The sequence below is a fragment of the Ochotona princeps genome, chromosome 22, assembly GCF_030435755.1.
Source record: "Ochotona princeps isolate mOchPri1 chromosome 22, mOchPri1.hap1, whole genome shotgun sequence".
Classification (NCBI taxonomy): Eukaryota; Metazoa; Chordata; class Mammalia; order Lagomorpha; family Ochotonidae; genus Ochotona; species Ochotona princeps.
The window spans coordinates 23,846,675-23,867,285 of NC_080853.1; the positions used below are offsets into that span (position 1 = coordinate 23,846,675).

General features: G+C 42.9%; 1 protein-coding gene across 2 annotated transcripts in view; it reads left to right on the forward strand.

Moving 5' to 3' along the window:
- Window positions 1-20,611, forward strand: part of RALGAPA2 (Ral GTPase activating protein catalytic subunit alpha 2) — a 259,317-nt gene that overhangs the window by 71,638 nt on the left and 167,068 nt on the right. For both annotated transcript variants that reach the window (XM_058679223.1, XM_058679224.1), the window contains exons 11-15: window positions 6,997-7,164; window positions 8,095-8,232; window positions 11,602-11,750; window positions 15,631-15,742; window positions 19,934-20,171. In XM_058679223.1, the coding sequence (XP_058535206.1) occupies window positions 6,997-7,164; window positions 8,095-8,232; window positions 11,602-11,750; window positions 15,631-15,742; window positions 19,934-20,171 (805 nt within the window). The remainder of the gene's footprint in view (window positions 1-6,996; window positions 7,165-8,094; window positions 8,233-11,601; window positions 11,751-15,630; window positions 15,743-19,933; window positions 20,172-20,611) is intronic.

Sequence of the window (20,611 nt, forward strand, 5' to 3'; positions counted from 1 at the left end):
CTATTCTTGATATTTCAGTATGTTTGTATGTGACTGCTGGCCAGATAGAAGAGAGACCCGCAGAGAAGAGATGGATAAGAGTGTGTAAGGAGGCTGGCAGACAGGAGGATTTCAGATGAGCTGATAGACGTGAGCAGGCTGGCAGCCAGGCATGAAATAACAGACAGATGGGTTCAGATATTCCAGCTGGCAGAAATGGAAATAAGCAGGCAGATACAGAGGGACAGGTAAACAGGTGCAGATCGGAGATAGGCAGACAGAACCAGACATATGCGGGCAAGTAAAGACGGACAGCTAGACAGGCGGAAATGGGCAGGCAGCCACGGGCATGGACTGGAAGGTGAAACCAGACGTAGATCCTCTGAGATAATGAGGGGGTGAGGCGAAGTAAATAAAAGTTCAATGAAGTAGTTCAGTGAACAGTTCTGAATTTCATGTTACTTGAACTTAAGGCAAAATTGAAGGACTTGTTGAAATTCAAATAAATATTCTTCATACTAATTGCTGATTTTCCTATATTGAAAAAGAATGATAATCTAAGTGTCAAAATCACTTTTTAGTTGCATGTCAAAATTTTAGGTTGCATTTTTGATTTCTTGTTCTCAAATAGGAAAAAGCAGCCTTGTATTTTCTTCAGCCTCGTCATGTGCTAATTACATCAGGCTATCAATTTATATGATAAGTATATCATCATTGGTAGTTAATTTTGGAATCACAATGCATGTACAAGTTGTTTGGGTTTGGTATTTTGTATTTAACAGATTCATTCATGGTTCCACGATCCTGAATTAGTTGGCCTTGACTGACTTGGTGGGTCGTGTTTTCTTGTTGAACATTTTCAAGGTGTCCTAGAGTTTTATTGCTCAAGGCCTTTCTTGAGGACATGTTTTCCTTTGGCGTTCACATATGCTTAGCAGTGCAAGGTAGGGTCATTGCAGATCACTCTTCATTCCACCTGGGAGTCTATAAGTCAGAGTTTGTCTAGACCTATAAATCAGAAGGCGGAAAACCTCCCAAGGCCCTCAGGTTGTACAGTTGAAACTTCAGAATACATGTGTTTAACATGTTAAATTATATTTTTCAAGTTACTTTTTAAAAAAAAAGTATTTAAAAGGCAGGGAAAGAGAGCTATCTTGTATCCACTTCTGTCCACTTACCGCAGTATCTGGGCCTGGGCCAGGTGAATCCAGGAGCAGGGTGCTCAGTCTGGGTGTCCTACGTGGGTGGCAGATATCTAAGTACTTCACCCGTGATATTTTGCAAAATTTCTAAGTCAGCTATAAAATCTTAGCAAGCCACAGGCCTCCTTCATGAATGGTTTTCATCTAAGGCAGCCTGGAAGGTCTTGACCCCAAATTGGCAACTCATTCTGTTCCCCTAATTACATTCTTCCAACAGTTCAATGCCCTTTTCAGGCAAGGAAAAGAATAAGCGTATCGATCACTTATATGATGTCATTGTCATAATCATCATGTCAGTGTTAAGGGTAATAGAAAATAAACTGTTTCCCTTTTGTGCAGATACTTTGAATATGCATAACTATAATTCTTGCAAAAGAAGCTGAGACAAGTAGGTGATAAGAACAAATGATTTAAGCAACAAGGAAACTGCTAAACTCTTTTTTTTTTTAAAGATTTATTTTATTTTTATTACAAAGTCAGATATACTGAGAGGAGGAGAGATAGAGAAGAAGTGGAGCTGCCGGGATTAGAACCAGCGGCCATATGGGATCAAGGCGAGGACCTTAGCCACTAGGCCACACTGCCGAGTCTGAAACTGCTAAACTCTTTGAACATACTGCCTCAATGGAAGATGTGCAATTAATTTAAACTCTTATTTCTTGGGAAGAGGAGTAACGAGGGGGAGCTGAAGTGATCATAGACTTTTTAAAAAGTGCTTGTCTCCTCTAGGATTCTTGGAAGAACTTGGGGTTCTTTGAGAGTCTAAGTAAAGAATAACAAAGAAGGAACATAACCATGTGTGACTGTATTTTCAAAGCAGATGGTAAGAGGCAGAGGCACACTTTAGAAAGAGGAGTCGGTATCTCACAAGTGGCAGTAAGGAAGCCAAGTAGTGTTTGGAGACAGAAAGTGACAGTTGTTTCCTATCTAGAACAGCAGCAGCCACCACTTTCTAATGGTAATTCTAATGGATGCAATTGTCTGAGTTTTAACAGAGTACTGAAGACAGAAAAATAATGAAAATCAATCTCCTGCAATAGATAAAAGAAGATGAAGGGAGTTGTTAGACAAGAGGAGTTTTCAGCTGGTTGTTGATATCAGATGTTACCTTAAATGATGATTTGTATGGTTTCTATCCCCAAATGAATGATGCACACAGGAGTCCCATGTGCTTCAGCCTAATGTGAAAGAAGTGGAAAGTAATCCTGCCGCGGGGTGGTTACTTTGCTACTTTGCTTTGGACTTGAGAATCTCAGCATGAAAACACTCCTCTGTCTCTAACAAGAACTCAACAAGCAGCAACAAAGACAGCCAAGAAGACTGAACTCAAGGAAGAGTTGCGACAGCCTTTCCAAGTCACTGCAGGCTTTGGCAAGGCTGCACTTGGTTTTGACCACCAGCAGGTGGTCTTAGAAGCCTTGCTTCACCGCCTGCCCTAACTCAGGTGTTGCCCTTTATACTTCTGTAGACTTTTAGAGGGTCAGGTAGACATGGCTTAGGAAAGGACCAAGGCAGGGTGGTGGTGGTGGTGCTGAGTCTGTTCCGTCTGCTGAGCCACCGAGAGCTCAGGGGCCAGAACTGACATTCCTAATGTGTCACGCAGGAGACTGCATCCTACGGACTGACATCGTCCTTGTGGGGAGTCAGGACTTTTTATTTATAATCTTATCTTCTTTGCTTTGTGAAGGTGCCAAAGGGGCTGGTAGGGACCCCAGTGGTCAGGCCGGCACCCACTAACTACCAGGTGCTTCAGCAATGAGCTGGATCAGGAGTGCAGCAGCTAGGGCATGGATCTGGTTTTTTGATAGGGAATAATGGTGTGGCAAGCAACAGGTTAACTGGCTGCATGACAATGCCATCTCTAAGTATTTTAATAGTTAGCAAAATGCATTCCTAACAAAGTTTAGCATTCATTTCAAATTTTAGTATTCATTACATTAGTTCCAGTTAGCCATTTTCAGTTTATATGCTGTTTGTATTTCTTATTACAAATATATCCTCCCTTTCAGAACTACTATTATTTTATTCAAATTTCTTTGTGTGTGTGTGTTTAGATTTATCAGAATTCCCTTTTTGTTATATTTAGTCCTTAAAGTTCTGGCATGGAATAATTTTCTTTCTGTCTAAAGAATCATTTTTGATATTTTCCTTAGGTCACTTCTTTCAATAACAGATTTTCTCACCTTTTTTTTTAATCTGAAAAATTTTAACACTGTATTTATTCATTTTACAGAGTTCCGTAGAGAAAAGGAGAGACAGAGAGAGTTCCCTCCCCAGATGGCTGCAGTGTCCAGGGCTGGGTCTTGCCAAAGCTAGGAGCCAGAAGCATCTTCTAGAGCAGCAAGGGCCCAGGCACATGGACCTCTTCCTAAGCTGCTTTTTCCAAGCAGGGATTTGGATCAAAAGTGCCGCAGCTGGGGCACAAACTGGCACACATATGGCATGTTCGCATTGCAGGCAGTGGCTTTACTTGCTATGCCACAGCGCCAGCCCCATAATCTGAAATTTTTATACTTTTCTTTCATTTTTAAAGTGTATTTTGGGTGTTGAGTTCTATAATGGCAGCTGTTTTCTTTTTTCCATCTTTGAACTTTGGATGTTTTATTTTGCGGTTTCTTTAAGAAGTCATACAGTTATTCTTTTGAAGAAAATGTGTGTGCCTACCTCTGGCTGTTCTTATTTTAAAATTTATTATGTTGGAAGGAGTGTCAGAGAAAATTCACACACACACAAACACACACTTCATCCAAATGGCCGCAACAACAGGCCTGGGTCAGACGGAGCTGGGAACCCCCAGCTGGGTCTCTGGTGAGTGGTAGGTGCCCAAGCACTTGAATCATTGTTGCCTTCCCAGGTACGTTAGCAGGAAGCTGGATTGGAAGCAGTGCACCTGACACTTAACCTGATGCACCAGTAGTAGGATACTGGTGTCATGAGTGGTGGTTAACTTGCTGTGCCACAATGCTGACTCCTTTGGATGCTTTCAGTATCTTGCAATTGTCTTCTGTTTTCATAGATCTCACTGTGACATACTTTGTATTTGTCCTGTTTGTCTTTTCTTTGCAGTTCTTGAAAGGTTTATTTATTTATTTGAAAAGTAGAGTTACAGAGAAAGAGACGAAGAGGTCTTGCATCAGCTGGTTCTTTCCCCCAAAGGCTACAGTAGCTGGACTGAGTCAGGCTGAAGCCAGGAGCTTCTTCCAGATCTCCCATGTGGGTGCAGAAGCCCAAGGACTTAGGTCATCCCCCACTGCTTTCCCAGACACATTAGCAGGGAGCTGGATTAAAAATGGAATCACTGGGACTTGGCTGGTACTCACATGGGATGCTGGTACCACAGGCAAGCAGCTTGATGCACTATGTCGCATTCTTCAAATATGTTTCTGCCTCCTTTTTTACTTTGTTGCTTTATCTCCGACTGTGTTTAGGACAAACTTTTCATTGTGTTTTTCTTTTATTTTTGTCTTCTGATTTATCCATACTTTTGTTTTTCCTTAGTTCGTTTTAGATGTTTGCTTTTGATCGTTTTTCTTCCAATTTTCTGTTCATTTGTGTTCACTCTTTCCCACTCATACACTGAGTTTATTTGGATTAATTGCATGAATAAATATAACAATATTTAAATTTTCACTTAGTTCTTATACTCCTTATCTAGATATTCTATAAGCCATTAAATTTTTGTGATTTTGCTAATATTCACTTGTTTTCATATAACTGATTTTAAAATATGCTATATTCATATGCTACATACATTTAAAGTATTTTTTAAATATGTATATATTTAAAATATGTTAACCAGAGTGTTTGTAGAAATAAGTTTAATTTTATTATTATTTTCAGTTCAACTGTTATTAATTGGTATCTGGGAGGAGGATAATGTGTTTGGTAGTCAATATGAGTTGCACAGTTGTCTATATTTATCAAAACTCATCCAGTAATGTCCTTAAAATTTTGTATGGTTCATTGTTTGAAATTTTTACCTAAATGAAACACCATAAATTAATTTTAGATTCTAGTCAAGTGTTCGCATCCTGAAGTATTTGAAGTGTACCCATGTTTGTAGCTAACTTTGATGTATGTCTAAAGGAAAATGGATTGAGGAAGGATGGATGGGAGGTACTCTGACAAATATGTGACAAAACAAACATAGCAAATGCTGATGGTGAAACTAAGGTGACAGGGATGTGGGTATCCAGTGTGAAAAGTCTTTAGTTTTTTCAATGGGTAAAGAATTTTGTAACAAATTTTAGGTTAAAAACTTAGAATGGGGATACTGTGATACTTTGTCATGCTTTTCTCTTGGTTGATCTTTCTTGAGCTACAGGTCAGGGTGTGTGATGCAATGATGCAGTGTAGTCTTGCTGTAGCACCGAGTCCTCTCTTCTGTATCTTGATGAGATGTGACCATTCATGGAAATCAGTATGTTGCATTGAACCTTTTTTACCTGATGATAGGGTTCTTAAAGATAGTGTTACAAAAATGTTTCCAGACCTTGAGATCAAGACCTGAGTCTGAGTCCAGTTAACTTTGTAACCTGGAGAAGACATTTGCAGTGCTCTGCAACTTGGTGTTAAAGGGTCTACACCTTGGTGTTGAAGAAGGCATCCGAGTGTGATACCCTTTCTTCCAGCTTCCATCGCAGACAGCAGTAGTAGTTTTTAACTAAATGACACACATAGAGGGCAAATGCATTTCCTCTTAAATTTCTCGTCTGGGCTTAAATAGAAATCCTTGCTTGCACATGTGTGAGGGAATGCCTTGATGTGACTCAGTTCTTGTAAATGCACACAGTGGCAGCACGCAGTGGTGTCCTGGTCAAGGCTGATCAGCTGGCACTAAGGAGAGTAAAGCCCTGATTGCAAGTTTACCTTGCCGGTTCCTGGGGAGGAAACGCGACTGAAAGCAGGGAATAGTGCAGTTCCAGTTAATGTACATTCAGAAAAGCAATAGTTCAAACATAGTTCAGCTCAGACATCGGTTACTATGATCATGTTTGATGTACAACTTGTGTAAGCAGGGAGTTCCAGGAGAGCTAACAAGGCACCAGGACCGAAGCACCATTGGTGTGAGATATTAATAATCTGCACTACTTTGATCTAGGATAATAGGGTGACTAAGCACAGATGTTCACCATATATCAGGGAAGCACGAAAGCACATCCAAGTATTCACTGGGGGCAGGAGTACACTCTGGATGAGAGGCCCTCTGCTTCCTCTTTCCCGGAGCCTCTTCTCAAGAGGATCCCACAGGCCTCTGCTGTCCCAGCTATCCTGTTGGATGTATTCTGACGCTTGATGAGTTGGCTCTCCAGGAAAGTAAAGCCCAGAATTGAAGCATTTGCCAACTTCTGTGTTGCAGTTAACCCCACCATAGCCAGCGCAAGGCGCCAGCATGACATCACTCAATGTGGTGCTGAAATGGGACTAGCTGGTTGCCAGTGGCCATAACTGTGTGTCTGTTGTATAATCTTGTTTCTGATTTGCTAGCAAGCATTTCAAGTGGTGCCGTTACAGTTGTTTTTAAAAGGTCAATTAAAATATCAAAATAGGTTTGGGTTAGTTAATTTCTTTGGGAAAGTTATTGAAATAGAGAAGTTACTTTTAAACTGTATTTTGGAAAGACCAAATTAAAATCTATGTTTTTCCCTCAGATGACTTTGATGGACACATTTATATGTGGCCCTGTGTGGTATATTCATAAGCTGTGTGTTTTGAGAAGAAAGTCAACACTTGGTGATGCTCCTTCGCAGTGTCTGTCATGTGGCTGTGCGGTGCTCTGAGTCTGTGGAATTAAAGAAGGTTTTCTGTTTTTCAGGCCTTCTTGTTGCCTTCCTGTGAGATAGCTGTAACAAGGAAAGTTGTGCAAGTATACAGAAAGTGGATCCTCCAGGACAAACCTATTTTCATGGAGGAACCGGATAAAAATGACCCTGCTCAAGAAGATACAGAAAAACTCGAGTTTTCAGAAACTGATAGCAAGGAGGTAATTTCACCACCTGTCACCTGAGTTGGAGGTTGGAAGTTTGCCTGCTGAGGCAACAGTCCCAGTTAGTAGAGTGCAAGACAGGTGGACTTCTTTCTCTCCTGAATTCTGCCCTTGAGTTTCTGGACTCTGAGGAACATCTCCAAGAGGCAGCTTCCATTCTGTCGTCTAGATGGGCAGCCCTTTGCTGACTGTCGTGCTGGAGTCCCATACGCACTGCAGCTGCCTCGGTCCCTGTGGCAGGAGAGTCACTTACTAGGCTGTCATATTTTATACACCTCTGAGACTGAAAAAATGCTACTACCTTTTCCTTGATCTGTTCCAATATAAATTAGCAAAACAAAACTGAGAATGTTTTGGCAAGTTTTTCTCATGCAGTGGAGTATCTCGGAGGTAGCTGTGTGTTCCACACATGGCAGGGGTCACTTCAAAGTAAGCCCTGTGGCAGCACCAAGTGCTGTCTTCCTTGCAGGGGTGTCTTCCTGGTACATGAAACCACAGGTTAGACCAATGTAAAACGGCAGAGCAGAGCACATTCCTGAAACACTAAAGCACATATTTTTGTATCAAGTCTTTAGGATTTCCAACCCTGGCTATCTGGAGTAGTTCTGTAATCTTGAATTCTCAATACTGGTGGAAACCTTCCAATCATGAGATCAGAAAGACTGGGTCCACAGTCAGGATTCATCACACGTTTTAAAGGCTTGTGCTCCTTGCTCTGTCAGTCACGAGTCACAGTTCATTGCCCTCAGCATGCCCTAAGAAGTGCTAAGCACTACACTTTAGGACCTTGAGGAAGAGTGGAGAAAAAATAGAGAAAATACTCTGTCTCCTGAACCCATTTTCCTGCAACTTGCGGTGACCCCATGAGCTTCAATATATGAATGTGTGCTTCTCCGAACCTGTTAATGGCTTCCTTCTCTTCCGAAGGCCCCAGTTGGAAGCTCAGGTCATAAGCGATCCTCCAGCTGGGGGCGCACCTACTCCTTCACTACTGCCATGAACAGAGGCTGCGTGACCGAGGAGGACAACACCAACGTGAAAGCTGGGGCCCAGGCTATGCTGCAGGTAGGCAGACTGCCCCTGGCTGGGCTCATTTTGACCGTTTTGTTTATTAAGGATAATGTTGGAAAAGTATGATGGTATTTTTGGCCATCTCTCAATAAACAGCTCTTACATTTTCATTCTTGGTTTTCTTCAGGTTTTTTTTTTTTTTTTTTTGAGAAAGGATCATTTTTCAGCGAGTATGAGACGACTGAAATTTATTTTTTTAAGATTTATTTATTTTTACCACAAAGTCAGATATAGAGAGGAGGAGAGACAGAGATGAAGATCATCCATCCGATGATTCACTCCCCAAGTGAATGCAATGGCCGGTGCACGCCGATTCGAAGCCAGGAACCTGGAACCTCTCTGGGTCTCTCACACGGGTACAGGGTCCCAAAGCTTTGGGCTGTCCTCAACTGCTTTCCCAGGCCACAAGCAGGGAGCTGGATGGAAAGTGGAGCTGCCGGGATTAGAACCGGCGTCCATTTAGGATCCCGGCGCGTTCAAGGCGAGGACTTTAGCCACTAGGCCATGCCGCCGGGCCCAGAGATGACTGAAATTTAAATCTTCACATTATTTCCCAAACATTTCCGAGTAGTTACCTAGGCCCTAATGTGCAAGCTTAATCATTATAAATGGGTACTCCAGGGGCTGGTCTTGTGTGGTTCAGAGGATAGAGCCACAGGTTTCCTCATTGGAAACTGTTTGAGTCCTGGACACTGCTTCTCATCCAGTTCCCTGCTGATGCACCTAGGAAGGAAGCAGAAAACGACCCAAGTGCTTATGCCCCTGCTGTCTATGTGGAGACCTGCTTGAGCCGTCTTCTGCTGCTTCCTCAGGCCATAGCCTGAAGCTGGATCAGAAGTGGAGCAGCTGGAACATGAACCGGTGCCCTTATGGGAAGCTGGTACCACAGGCGGAAGATTAGCCTGGAATGCTACTACACTGCCCCCTTTTATATAATGTTAAGAACAACATACCTATTACAGATTGCATTTGTTCAGGGCCAGAATTGTGGCATAACAGGTGAAAGCCATGACCTGTGATGCATCATTGCATGTGGATGCCAGTTCATGTTGCAGCTGCTCCAGTTCAATCCAGCTCCCTGCTAAGGGCCTTGGAAAAGAGGAAGAAGATGGCTAAAGTATTTGGATCTCTGAACTCACATGGGAGACCTGGAGGAGGCTCCTTGGTGCTGGTTTAGATATGATCCTGCACTAGCCATTGCAGCCATTTGGGAGTGAACCTGCAGGTGAAGGATTCTCTCTGTTTGTCTCTGTCTCTCTGTTTCTGCATAGCTATGACATTCAAATAAGTAAGTAAATCAATAATTCCTTTAATTGGATAGTTTTTTTTTTTTAAGAAAAAAAATTCATTTACTTATTTAGGAGGCAGAGAGGCAGTGATATGCTCCATCTGCCAGTTTACTCCCAGATGGCTGCAGTAGCTGAGGCTTGAGCAAGCTGAAACCAGGGAGCCTGGGATTCCCTCCCAGTGTTTCGTCCTCTCCTGCATTCACAAGCTTGATAGCAGAAGGGTGAAGCAGCCAGGACTTGAGCTGACTCTCTGATGTGAGCACCTGCTGTGCCGTGGCCCCAGTCCCCAGAACCGTGTGTTTTTGGAGGATGATGACCTGTGTAGAGTGTTTTTAAATGCCTGGCGTAGTGAACTATCGAAGAACGGACTTTGTCTGCCAACTGCAAAAAGCAGCTTTGGCGCGTCGCCTACCTCTTCCAGTTTTATCTTAAAAATGGGGATTGGGGGATTACCTCTCAGATCCCATCCACTTTGAAGGTTATTAGAAGTATAATTGAAAATACCAAGTGCCTGTCATTCACCTGCCCCCTGTCTTCCACAAAATCAACAGTCTGTACCTTGGATGCAGTTCAGATACGTGACCTGTCTGGGGAGTGCTTGGAGGAGTCTCCTGGCTCGGGTGATGCAAGAGCTCACATGCCTGGCCATGGTCTTGCCATTTTTCTTCTTCCCTCTCTTCACCTCAATATTGCTCATCTTTAGATCTTTTATCTTTTGCTATCTCCTGTTTCTTTTTTTTATTTAAGAGTTGTCAAGGAGGGGTGTGGTGATGTCTCGGTCTAATCTCTGCCCTCGATGCTGGAATCCCATTTGAGCATCGGTTCTGTCCTGGCTGCTCCACTTCCCATCCAATTCCCTGCTCATGACCTGGGAACGCAGCAAAGGACGGCCCACGTCCTTGTGTCCTTGCACCCCTATGGGAGACCTGGAAGAAGCACCTAACTCCTGGCTTCAGATCAGCTCAGTTCTAGCTGTAGTGGTCATTTGGGGAATAAACCCACACATAGATCTCTCTCTTTCTGTCTCTTTCTCTGTCTCTAAGTCTGCTATTCAAATAAAAATAGTAAATCTTTTTAAAAAGAGATTTGGCATCAAGGAAGAAAGGTGCTCTTCTGACCCATAAAATTTTTAAGGTTGCAGGATTAATATGTATTAATAATTGTTTTTCCCTAGGAAAAGGCCACGGCAATATCTTGGTATTTAAGTGATTGTAAACCATGAACTAAAAATGATTATATATATGTGTGTGTGTGTGTGTGTGTGTGTGTGTGTGTGTGTGTGTATATATATATATATACACACACATATATATATATATGCCCAGCGCAGTAGCCTAGTACATTAAGTCCTCGCCTTGAATGCACCGTGATCCTATATGGGCACCAGATTGTGTCCTGGCGGCCCCACTTCCCATCCAGCTCCCTGCTTCTGGCCTTGGAAAGCAGTCAAGGATGGCCCAAAGCCTTGGAACCCTGCATCAGCATGGGAGACCCAGAAGAGGCTCCTGTCTCCTGGCTTTGGATCGGTTCAGCTGCGGCCATTGTGATCACTTTGGGGGTGAACCAGTGGATGGAAGATCTTCCTTTCTGTCTCTGTATACCTGACTTTCCAATAAAAAATAAATAAATCTTAAAAAAAGATAGTGCATTTATCTGAAAGGCAGAATGGTACAGAGAGAAAGAGATCTTTCGTAGCTAGTTCATTCCTCAAATACCAATTTAGGCCAGGTTGAGGTCAGGAGCTGGGAACTCCAGCAGGTGTCCCATGGGCACAGGCAGGGACCCTAGCAGCAGAGCTGTCATCCGCTGCCTCTCAGATACAGTCACAGAAAGCTGGGTTGGAACCAGGAATTCTGGTGGGAAGCCATGCTTCACCCTCTATACCATGCCTGCCTTTAGAAAATGTGTTGGGTATGTGTCTGTGCTGTTTACCGTATTGAAACAGAATCTGTATGGAAATAACTCAAAGGTGCTTCATAGGTAGAAGGAAATTAATGTTATTATCTTTAGACAAAAATGTGTGCAGATGTATATGTCCAATTCTACATTCTAATCTAAAACCGTTGATTTTAAGGTATTTTTGACAAATGCTGCAAATGTCTTTTTGCTGGAACCGTGTGCTGAAGTTCCCATGCTCTTGAAAGAACAAGTCGATGCTTGTAAAGCTGTTTTAATTATTTTTAGGCGCATGATAATGGAGCTTACAATGAATAAAAAGACATGGTAAGTTTATGTCAAATTAATTAACATTGTAAAACAGATGTTTTTGGTTGTCAGGATAATTAAAAAGTTAAGTTTCCATTCATTTCATGGCTTTTTCAAAGTTAACAAAAAGATGCTAATCAGTCTTTTGTAACAACTTGTATGGATTATGAAGAAGGTAAGTACCCATGCTTTGATAATCGTTGGTTTTCATTATTGTTTTTAAAATGCTCTTGAGCTAAGAATAAGTCATCATGTAACTTAATAGTAGATTTTTTCCATTGAACTGTCAGCAGACAGTTTTCAGGAAACAGTAACTGACATTTTGGTAATATCATTCTGTATAAACCCAGGAGAGTTTGCTAGTTGTCCTAAAATGTAAACTGATTTTTTTATTGTTTCAGTCTTAATATTGTAAGTTCATTTTAGAAAAACTATTATCTTAAATGATACAGTATCAAAGTGACTAATTAAATAGTGTAGCCAAAAGTATAGGTGCATCATTAAAAGTTCAAAGTTCTTTTTTTTTTGTCTTGTTTTTGTATTTTTATGATTTCCCTGAAGGTTAGTAATGCATTCGATTCCCCTTGTGATCACTGTCACCTGTAGTTTTTGAGTGATTCTAAGAAACAGATCAGGAAGCCTACAAGTTCCTTCCACACTCCCTGCTCTGCACATGCTGGAAAGGTCTCTTTCTCAATCCTGCTGTCCCTGTGTGTGCCTCCCACCCTGCCGCCACCCCGCTTTAAGCTAGCCATTGCTATATCACCTGGTTGTGGTCAGCATCCCGCAATGTTCTGCCACCTGGGCTCCTAGACCACCGAGAGCACTAGACCAGCAGGTGGTGCCCTTCCCTACCAGAAGTCCTTGGGGAGTACCCATCAGCAACCCTGTCCTGTCATGAGTGCCCACCCCAGTGTCTGCACAGAGGGTGCTTTGCACAGACTCTGTTTGCACTTGCTGGAAAACTCTCTGAGCAGATGTGAGCTGCCAGAGTCTGTGGACTGTTTCATTCTGTCCTTTTCATTTGAAAGAGGGAAGTATGGGTCCAGAGAAACCCTGCCTAGCAGGGAAGTTCACAAATACAGAATCGCTAGCACTATGTGATGACTTTATCTTGTAAATTGCAAAGTCATTGTTTAGAAACTTGGAATTTAACACTATTTTGTCAGACGTAGTTGTTGAAGCTCGAAGAATTACAGAAATGCACAATATGAACTAAGTAAGCCTAAGTGCTACATCGGAAAAACTGAAAATAGTGAGAAATGCTGGTATGCTTTCAACTGGAATATCTGCCCTTTGGTACTGTAGTCGTACCAGTGGAATTTTTAATTTCTCTCTGTGAAATCTCTGAGTTCTGTACCAGCAGTGTGAGTATCTTGGAACTTTTGAGAACCTTTTATTTTGCTGAAAATTCCGGGAAATAAAATTAAGCCATTCTGGTCTTTACTAATTCAAAGATTTCCAGGTATAAGTATTAAAGAGAAAGTGTAAGTGTTTGTGGAGAATGCTCACCAGAGCATGATCAGGCGAGTGTGACAGGAATTTCTTCTTGTGTATGTGAGCACCAGGGAGCCCTTGTCCCGTTTCTGCATTCCTTCTCTCCCCAACTCCCTAAGTCCTTTCCCTCCATCTGTGAGTAACTACTGAGCTTGTACTCTGTGGACAGAGTGGGGAGGGAACTAAGGTCCCTGTCTTCCTGAGGCTGCATCCTCCTAGGACTGCATCCTCCTAGGACTGCATCCTCCTAGAACATAGGAAATGCCTAAGCAGTTTCAAGTAATGTTGAGTGCTAGGAAGGACAGCAGTGCTGGGGAGGGACCAGGTTATCCCGGATTTGGTGGATGTTGACCAACTTGGTGGACAGGATGATTATTTCCACCTGCTGCCAGGGAAGCCCCTTCCCAAAAGAACTAGAAGGAGGCCTGAGGGCAGACTGCTCCTGGTAGAGGCAACAGCGGTGCAAGAGCCCTGGCAGGGGAAGAGATGCTGTATTCAAGGAAGAGCAGAGAACAGAGTAGAAGAGGAGGCAGCAAGCAGGTAGGCCAAGGCTGGGCTGCACAGGCCTTGCAGAAGACAAGCAGGACATGGGCCACCACTCTGTGTGTTCAACAGTGGGACGCAATCCAGTCTGCTTCCAAAACTTCTTGGCCAGGTGGAAGATGGCCCAGAGGAGCTTCAAGTCCGTGGCACAGAAGGTGGTATATAGACCAGGGCCATAGCCAGAGTGGTGCTAAGAAGTAGTCCTGGGATAGCCGGGTGAGTGACAGAGGAACAGCGAACTGCCTGATCTCACATGTTTACAGGAAAGTCTGTTAGTTCCAGCAGTTCTCTCTGAAGGAGTTGCTTTCTTTCTGTGCATCATTATTCTGGTCATGTTTGTGCTTCTTGATAGAGTTTCTCATCACCAAGACTTGTTTTTTGCAACGTAGGCTAGTTGCCACTCTCACCACATTGGCATGATGGGCGCACAGCTCCTCATGTGGATGCACTGTTTGTCATTGTGTCAGCCATCACTAATGTAAGCTGGCAGTGTTGACACTGATGTTGGTCGTACCTCCCTGTGACAGGGACATGGCTGCCCTGACTATGGTAACAGGCTGGGGCTCCCTGATCCTCCTCTGCCGAGCTGCTGTCCTACTGCAGGCGTATATGCCTAGGACCTTTTCAGCTTGATAGCTGTCCCCTTTCCTGCTTCCAGCATGTACAGGCACCCTGTCAGAACAAGCAAACAGATGGAATTTGTATAGCGAGAGCATATGCCAACCAAGTCAGCTGGAATCAGCTACCAAGCAGACAGGGACTTCCCAGGGCATTCTACTAGGAGCAGTTTAATGAGATTCAGCATTGTGTATTATTCAGAGAAAATGCTGTTCTACCATGCAGACAGGGAAAAAGTATACATCAGGTATGATTTTGAAGGTCTCATCATCTGGCCTGGACTGGGCCACTTTGTCTGATGCTTGATTTTTTCACTGAAAGGCAGCAAAGCCTAGGAGAGTGAGCTAAAGATGCACAAATAGTTAGCATTCAACCAGCAAATAGTTATGTACCGATCTCAGAGACACACGATGATTTCTCCTTTACATATGAGATACCATGCTCTGTATTCCCTCAGAATCCAAGAAAAGATGAGAGCAAGTGCTGTGATAGGAGTACTGTAACTTAGGTGTAAGAAAGAACAACATCCCTTGGATATTCTAAAACTTTTGTTGTTGTAGTTAGCAGTGTTATGTTGTCTTTGTGCAGCAGTGTCTTATAATCTTGAAAGTCCCCTACACGAGATGATGCAAATGCTGGTGTAGTGTGTGCCCACACTGTAGTAGTCCAGGTTGTCCCTGAGATGATCTGGGCATGTGGCAGGCTTCTCCTGTTATGAGCTCTGTGCATGTCAGTGTCCAGATATGATAACCTGTGAGAAGACTGTGGGGTCCGCTCACACAATGACTCTAGGTCCATATGTTCTCAGTGTGAAGACCATGAGATCAACCTTATGTTTTCTCACAAAGATGGACAGGGGAACCTTCCAGGTTAAGTAAAATAATGGATGGGAAAATTTAAAAATGCTGCATAAATTCACAGAGGCACACCTGTTCATGAGTGCCTTACTAAGTGCCTTCATGGTACTGGCATGCTGGGAGGACACGATCTCACCTCCCTTTTACCAGGGGAGAAAGTCAGTCTGTTGGTGTGGACACCAGAGGCATCTTTTGGAACTGTTATTGGGTAACTTATTTCTATAAAATGCAACATTCATTATGTAATTGCCATTCAGACTTCTAATAATTGTAATACATAATTACAATAATTGCTAGATTCTTATGAGAATTTTTTATGCCTGTAAGTTAAAGTGTTTTGGACATGTGATCATTGATATGAGCTTTTATTTTGGGTGGCCTAGGGAGCAGATGTTGCAAATACTACTCAGGATAACAGAAGCTGTCATGCAGAAGCCAAAGGAAAAACAAACAAAGGACTTGTTTGCCGAGAGCTTGGCAGGGTTACTTTTTAGGGTAAGTCTTTTTTATTAAAACACTACAGATACAAGAAATTAATCAGATTTTATAGTAAGTTAGTTTTAGTCATTGAGAATTTTAAGTGTGTATTTAAACTAGCTTTAAATTTCTGAAACATTCATTAGAAATTTTTCTTCTTAGCTCTTTGAAGACTATTTTTTTTACAATTAGTTTTGAGGATTTGGGCTTTTTTGTGTTCCTCCTCTTTTGATATGCTTGACAGTGGTAGAAATTAGGAAGATGGTAAGAACTGTTGGCCTTGGTGGAGGGCCAGGTCGATTTGGAGAGCTGCAAGAGGAACTAAGCAGGATTGGGCTAGATATGTGAGAACAGTTATTGTGATGGACAGCTGAATCTACCATCACAGGACCAGGCTCCCCATGCAGATACTTGATGGAAGAGAGGGAGCTAGCCAGAGAGTCTGAGGAAGGAGAAACGCCAGAGACACGCGTGCCCTGGACTACTGTGGAACAGTGTTGGGCAAGAGGAGAGCAGGCAGTCGACCGCTGTCTTTGAATGTCCTGGGGGTGGGGGGTGGTGCCAACGTGGAATGGATGGAAGAGGAAATTAGAGATAGGCAGTGGAGAGGAGCAGACAGAGACAAGGCTTTCTGAGAGGTCTTCTGTGGATCAGAGGAGGAGAGGGGAACTGGCTGGAGTGGGTGCCATGTGTGGAGGGAGGGTTTAGGGTAAGCAGTAATAAAGTGTGTTTGCTCACCAGTAGATGTTCCCTGGAGGGAAGACAAAGTGTCCTGGGAGAGACAGGAGAATTGCATGTGTAAGATCACAGATATCAGGGGGAACTGGGCTGCTTTCAGTACCAACAGAGCAAGGAAGACACTGTGCTTCTCACATCCTGTGTTGAGCAGGGTCAAGAGCATCAGTAGGCTGATGTGTGGTGGATTACTTGGGGAAGTAGAAGCGTCAAAGAGCCTTAAGGACTGCAGCTTACTGTAACACGCTAAAAATTTATAGGATTTACAAGGTGTATAAAGCTTTTTAAAAGAGAACAATGTAAAAAGTTTCTGGAAAAATCGAATGTTCTAATCAAATGAAAGAATTAGTACACTGAGTGAGCCTGATTTGGAACAATTCAGTAGGTAAACACATAGTGAGTAATGATCTGGAAGAGAGGGTTGCAAGGAGAACAAACTTCTGCCTACAGCTAACTTGGGAGTGCTTTTGGAGAATATATATTAAGAGTGTATTTAGAATGCAGCTATAGCATGTGGATGTGGATAACAAAAAGGGGTCATTTCTTTAAAGCTAAATATGCTCATTGTAACAAAACAAACTCAATTGTTCATATTAAGTTTCATTAATGTACTATGATTGATCTTGGGTTGGTGAAAAATATATGAGAACTAATTTATATAGAAAAAATTTACACATACTTACTACCCTTGTGAATACTGCCATTTACACTCTGCCTTGCCTGGTTAGTGGGTCTGTGGAGTGGCCATACATGTTTTTTTTTGCAGCTGTCTGACTGCTGGGGCCTGGAAGATGGTCCTGATGGCTGCCTTGCTCGCCTCCTGCATGCACAGTGTGTTTGTGCTCTCGGTAGAGTGTCTTTGTGTTGGCACCCTCTTGTGTTCCATTGCTAGCATGAGGCTGCCAAGTGGGCATAAACCAAAGCCAGTGCCAGGCTGGTCTGTACTTAGATCTCATTCCTCGCCATTTGTCTGGTCTTGTGCTTCTGTTTTTGAGAGATGTTATAACACAATTAAGGAAGAGACCATTCTAGAGTTGTGGGATTTTTTTGTTTAGTGTGGATGTTTGGGGAAAACCTCCTGCCATCCCCCCCTCAAGAATGCAGAAGTCTTACCAGAACTTCTTTAGAGATTAGTTTTGAAGACATGTTTATTAGTGGCTTTGGTGTTTTTGTTATTATTATGATAGCTTGAGAACAGATAATTAAGAGTTAACCATAAAATAGTGGTGAGAGGATGAGCTTTATAAAGTTTGACAAATTCTGGGTCCTGATGTTACTGATCACTTCAACTTTCAAAGTCTCTTTAAAAAATATTTTTATTGGAAAGACAGATTTATAGAGAGAAGGAGAGACAGAGAAAAGGATCTTCCATCTGCTGGTTCACTCCCTAAGTGGCTGCAAGGGCTGGAGCTGAGCCAATCCGAAGCCAGGAACCAGGAACCTCTTCCGGGTCTCCCACGCGTATGCAGGATCCCAAGGCATTGGGCCGTCCTCGACTGATTTCCCAGGCCACAAGCAGGGAGCTGGATGGGAAGTGGAGCAGCCAGGGCATGAACTGGCGCTCATCTGGTATCCTGACACATGATAGGCGAGGATTTAGCCACTGAGCCATCATATCAGGCCCTTGGAGTCTCTTCTTTAATGGGTCACCATAAGGTAAGGATTCCTTCCTGCGCTGCAAGGTTCTCCAATTCAGAGCACTTTCACTTGGACTTGTAGTCTGTTGGCTTGCCAAGTCTTTACATGAGATCTCAGAGGGAAGAAAGGCTCTGTGAGGATGGTCCAGCCAGCTTATGTTGCTCTCCTAAAACAGTTCACATGTGCTATCTAATGTTGGTTTGATCACGTAAGCTACCTGAAATGGCCAGCTACTTGAAATTAAATTTGTTTTTTTTTTAGTTGCCATGATCCAGCCTTCCTTCCCTTTTCTTTTTTCTTTTCTTTTCTTTTCTTTCTCTCTCTCTTCCTTCCTTCTTATCTTTTCTTATCTTATCTTATCTGTCTATTTTAGGGCTCTTTCTCACTTTCTTTGCCAGTAGACAATCTTAGGACATTACTTCAAATAGTGTTTGGCTTTGACTCAGTTTTAAATACTTCTAAGATAACTAAGTGCCACAAGTGGTGTTTTCATCTATGGTGTATTCTGCAATTCCCCCTGGGCTCCAGGCTCTGAAGGTGTCAGAAAACTGGGCCTGCTAGCTGTCCAGTCCGTCAGTTTGCAGCACCCCTGAAGTATGCTGAGCAAAGGGAGGGGGAGCACTTGGTACAAGAGTACCTGGGAAAGGAGTGACTTCCAAGTTCAGGTGTTTTTCTGCAGTTGTGTGATGCAACACATTGATTTTCAGCAGTGAGGGAATCTTTACCATCTGATTTTTTTTAATGAGGAATGTGACTCCAGGACAGCCAAGTGACTTGTCCCTAAGGAAGTGACAGAATCAAGAATTCACAGCTCTTTTCTCTTTAACTCCTCCTTTCAGAAAAGGGTAGTAAGTTAAAAAGACACCCTGACTTCATTTTCAGAGGAGCCAACTTTATTTCATGGTTTTGTTCTATGTGCGAGTGTTGAGTTGTGAATCGTGATGGTGTTTCAGCAGGCCTATGTAAGTGTGATATTTGCTAAGTTGTGTTTTTTTAAGTTACAGTAGGTCATACTGTCCTTGTTTTATAAGCTGGATTCCCGAGTCGGGGCATCTCCTGCCACTGGGATGTCTCGTGCTGTCTGGGAGATGGTGATGGGATCAGATATGAGGCTGAGCTCCAGTGGCAGTGCCAGTGCCTAGTCTTCACTGGGCTAAGATAATATTTATGGATCTAATATGCACTAAGTTTATTGTATTTAGGTACTTTATGATAACAGCTGTAAACTCATTTTGAAAATGGGAGTGTAAAAAATGAATAGACAGAAGCTGGTGTATTAGTCATAAATGGGGAAGAAGTGTAGGGGAGCAGGAGGCCCTGTGCATAACAGCCCACAGGGGGAGGAGAAGCTGGGTGAATGCAGACAAGGGTGAGGGGGGGGTCTTGTGGGCACAGGTTCAAGACTGTTTGAATGGGTCACATGTCCTCTGGTATCTGCAGTTAATTCCTCCATTGAAAATCAGGCAAGAGAGAGGAGTGGGAGGTTCCCATACACAGAGCTCACACTCTGCAGAGCAGCAAGGGAAAGGTAGGTCTTAGGAAATACATGAGCTGTTGGCAGGAGACTTTGTCTTTTTTTCAGTGGTGGCGAGAACCAGCAAGGATTCTAGAATAATACTGACTCAGTAACTTTGTGTTGATAGTTAGTTTTGCCATAGCCCAATCCTGATTATAGTTAGCCAAATGAATTTTGAGAAACTAAAACAAAGTCAAAAAAAGTTTTTATATTAAACTGTGCTTTATTAATAACAGCTTCAAATAGCTTTTTAAAAAACATTCCTCTCCTGCCAAATGTAGACAATTGAATTCTCTTGTTGGTTGATTGGTTGGTTGTAGACTCTCATCGTAGCTTGGATCCGAGCAAACCTTTGTGTGTACATCTCTCGGGAACTCTGGGATGACTTCCTCAGGGTGCTGTCCTCCCTCACTGAGTGGGAGGAGCTCATAAACGAGTGGGCCAACATCATGGACTCCTTGACTACTGTGCTCGCAAGAACCGTCTATGGAGTTGAGATGACAAACCTACCTCTGGATAAATTGAGTGAACAAAAGGAAAAGAAGCAGCGAGGGAAAGGTACTTCCACTCTTCCAGGGTAACATCAAGTGCCAGGTACTGGGGAGCAGGGAGTATTTGTGTATTGCTTCCAAGAAATTAGTGCTTAAATTATCATCATGAGCAGAAGCACCTGCACAGTGTTTCGTTTCTTTTTAACGCTTGGGCTCCAAACATTTAAAGATTTATTTTTATTTATTTTGAAAAGACAGAGTTACAGAGAGACCAAGGTTCTTCCATCTGCTGGTTCGCTTCCCAAATGGCTGCAATGGCAACCCTGGCCAAAGCTGGGATCCAGAAGTTTCTTTCGGGTCACCCATGTGGGTACAAGGACCCAACTGCTTGGGCCAGCTTCCGCTAATTTCCCAGGTGCATTAGCAGGGATTTGGATGGGAAGTGGAGCAGCTGAGACTGAAACTGACACCCATATGGGATGCCAGTATTGCAAGTGGCAGTTTAAC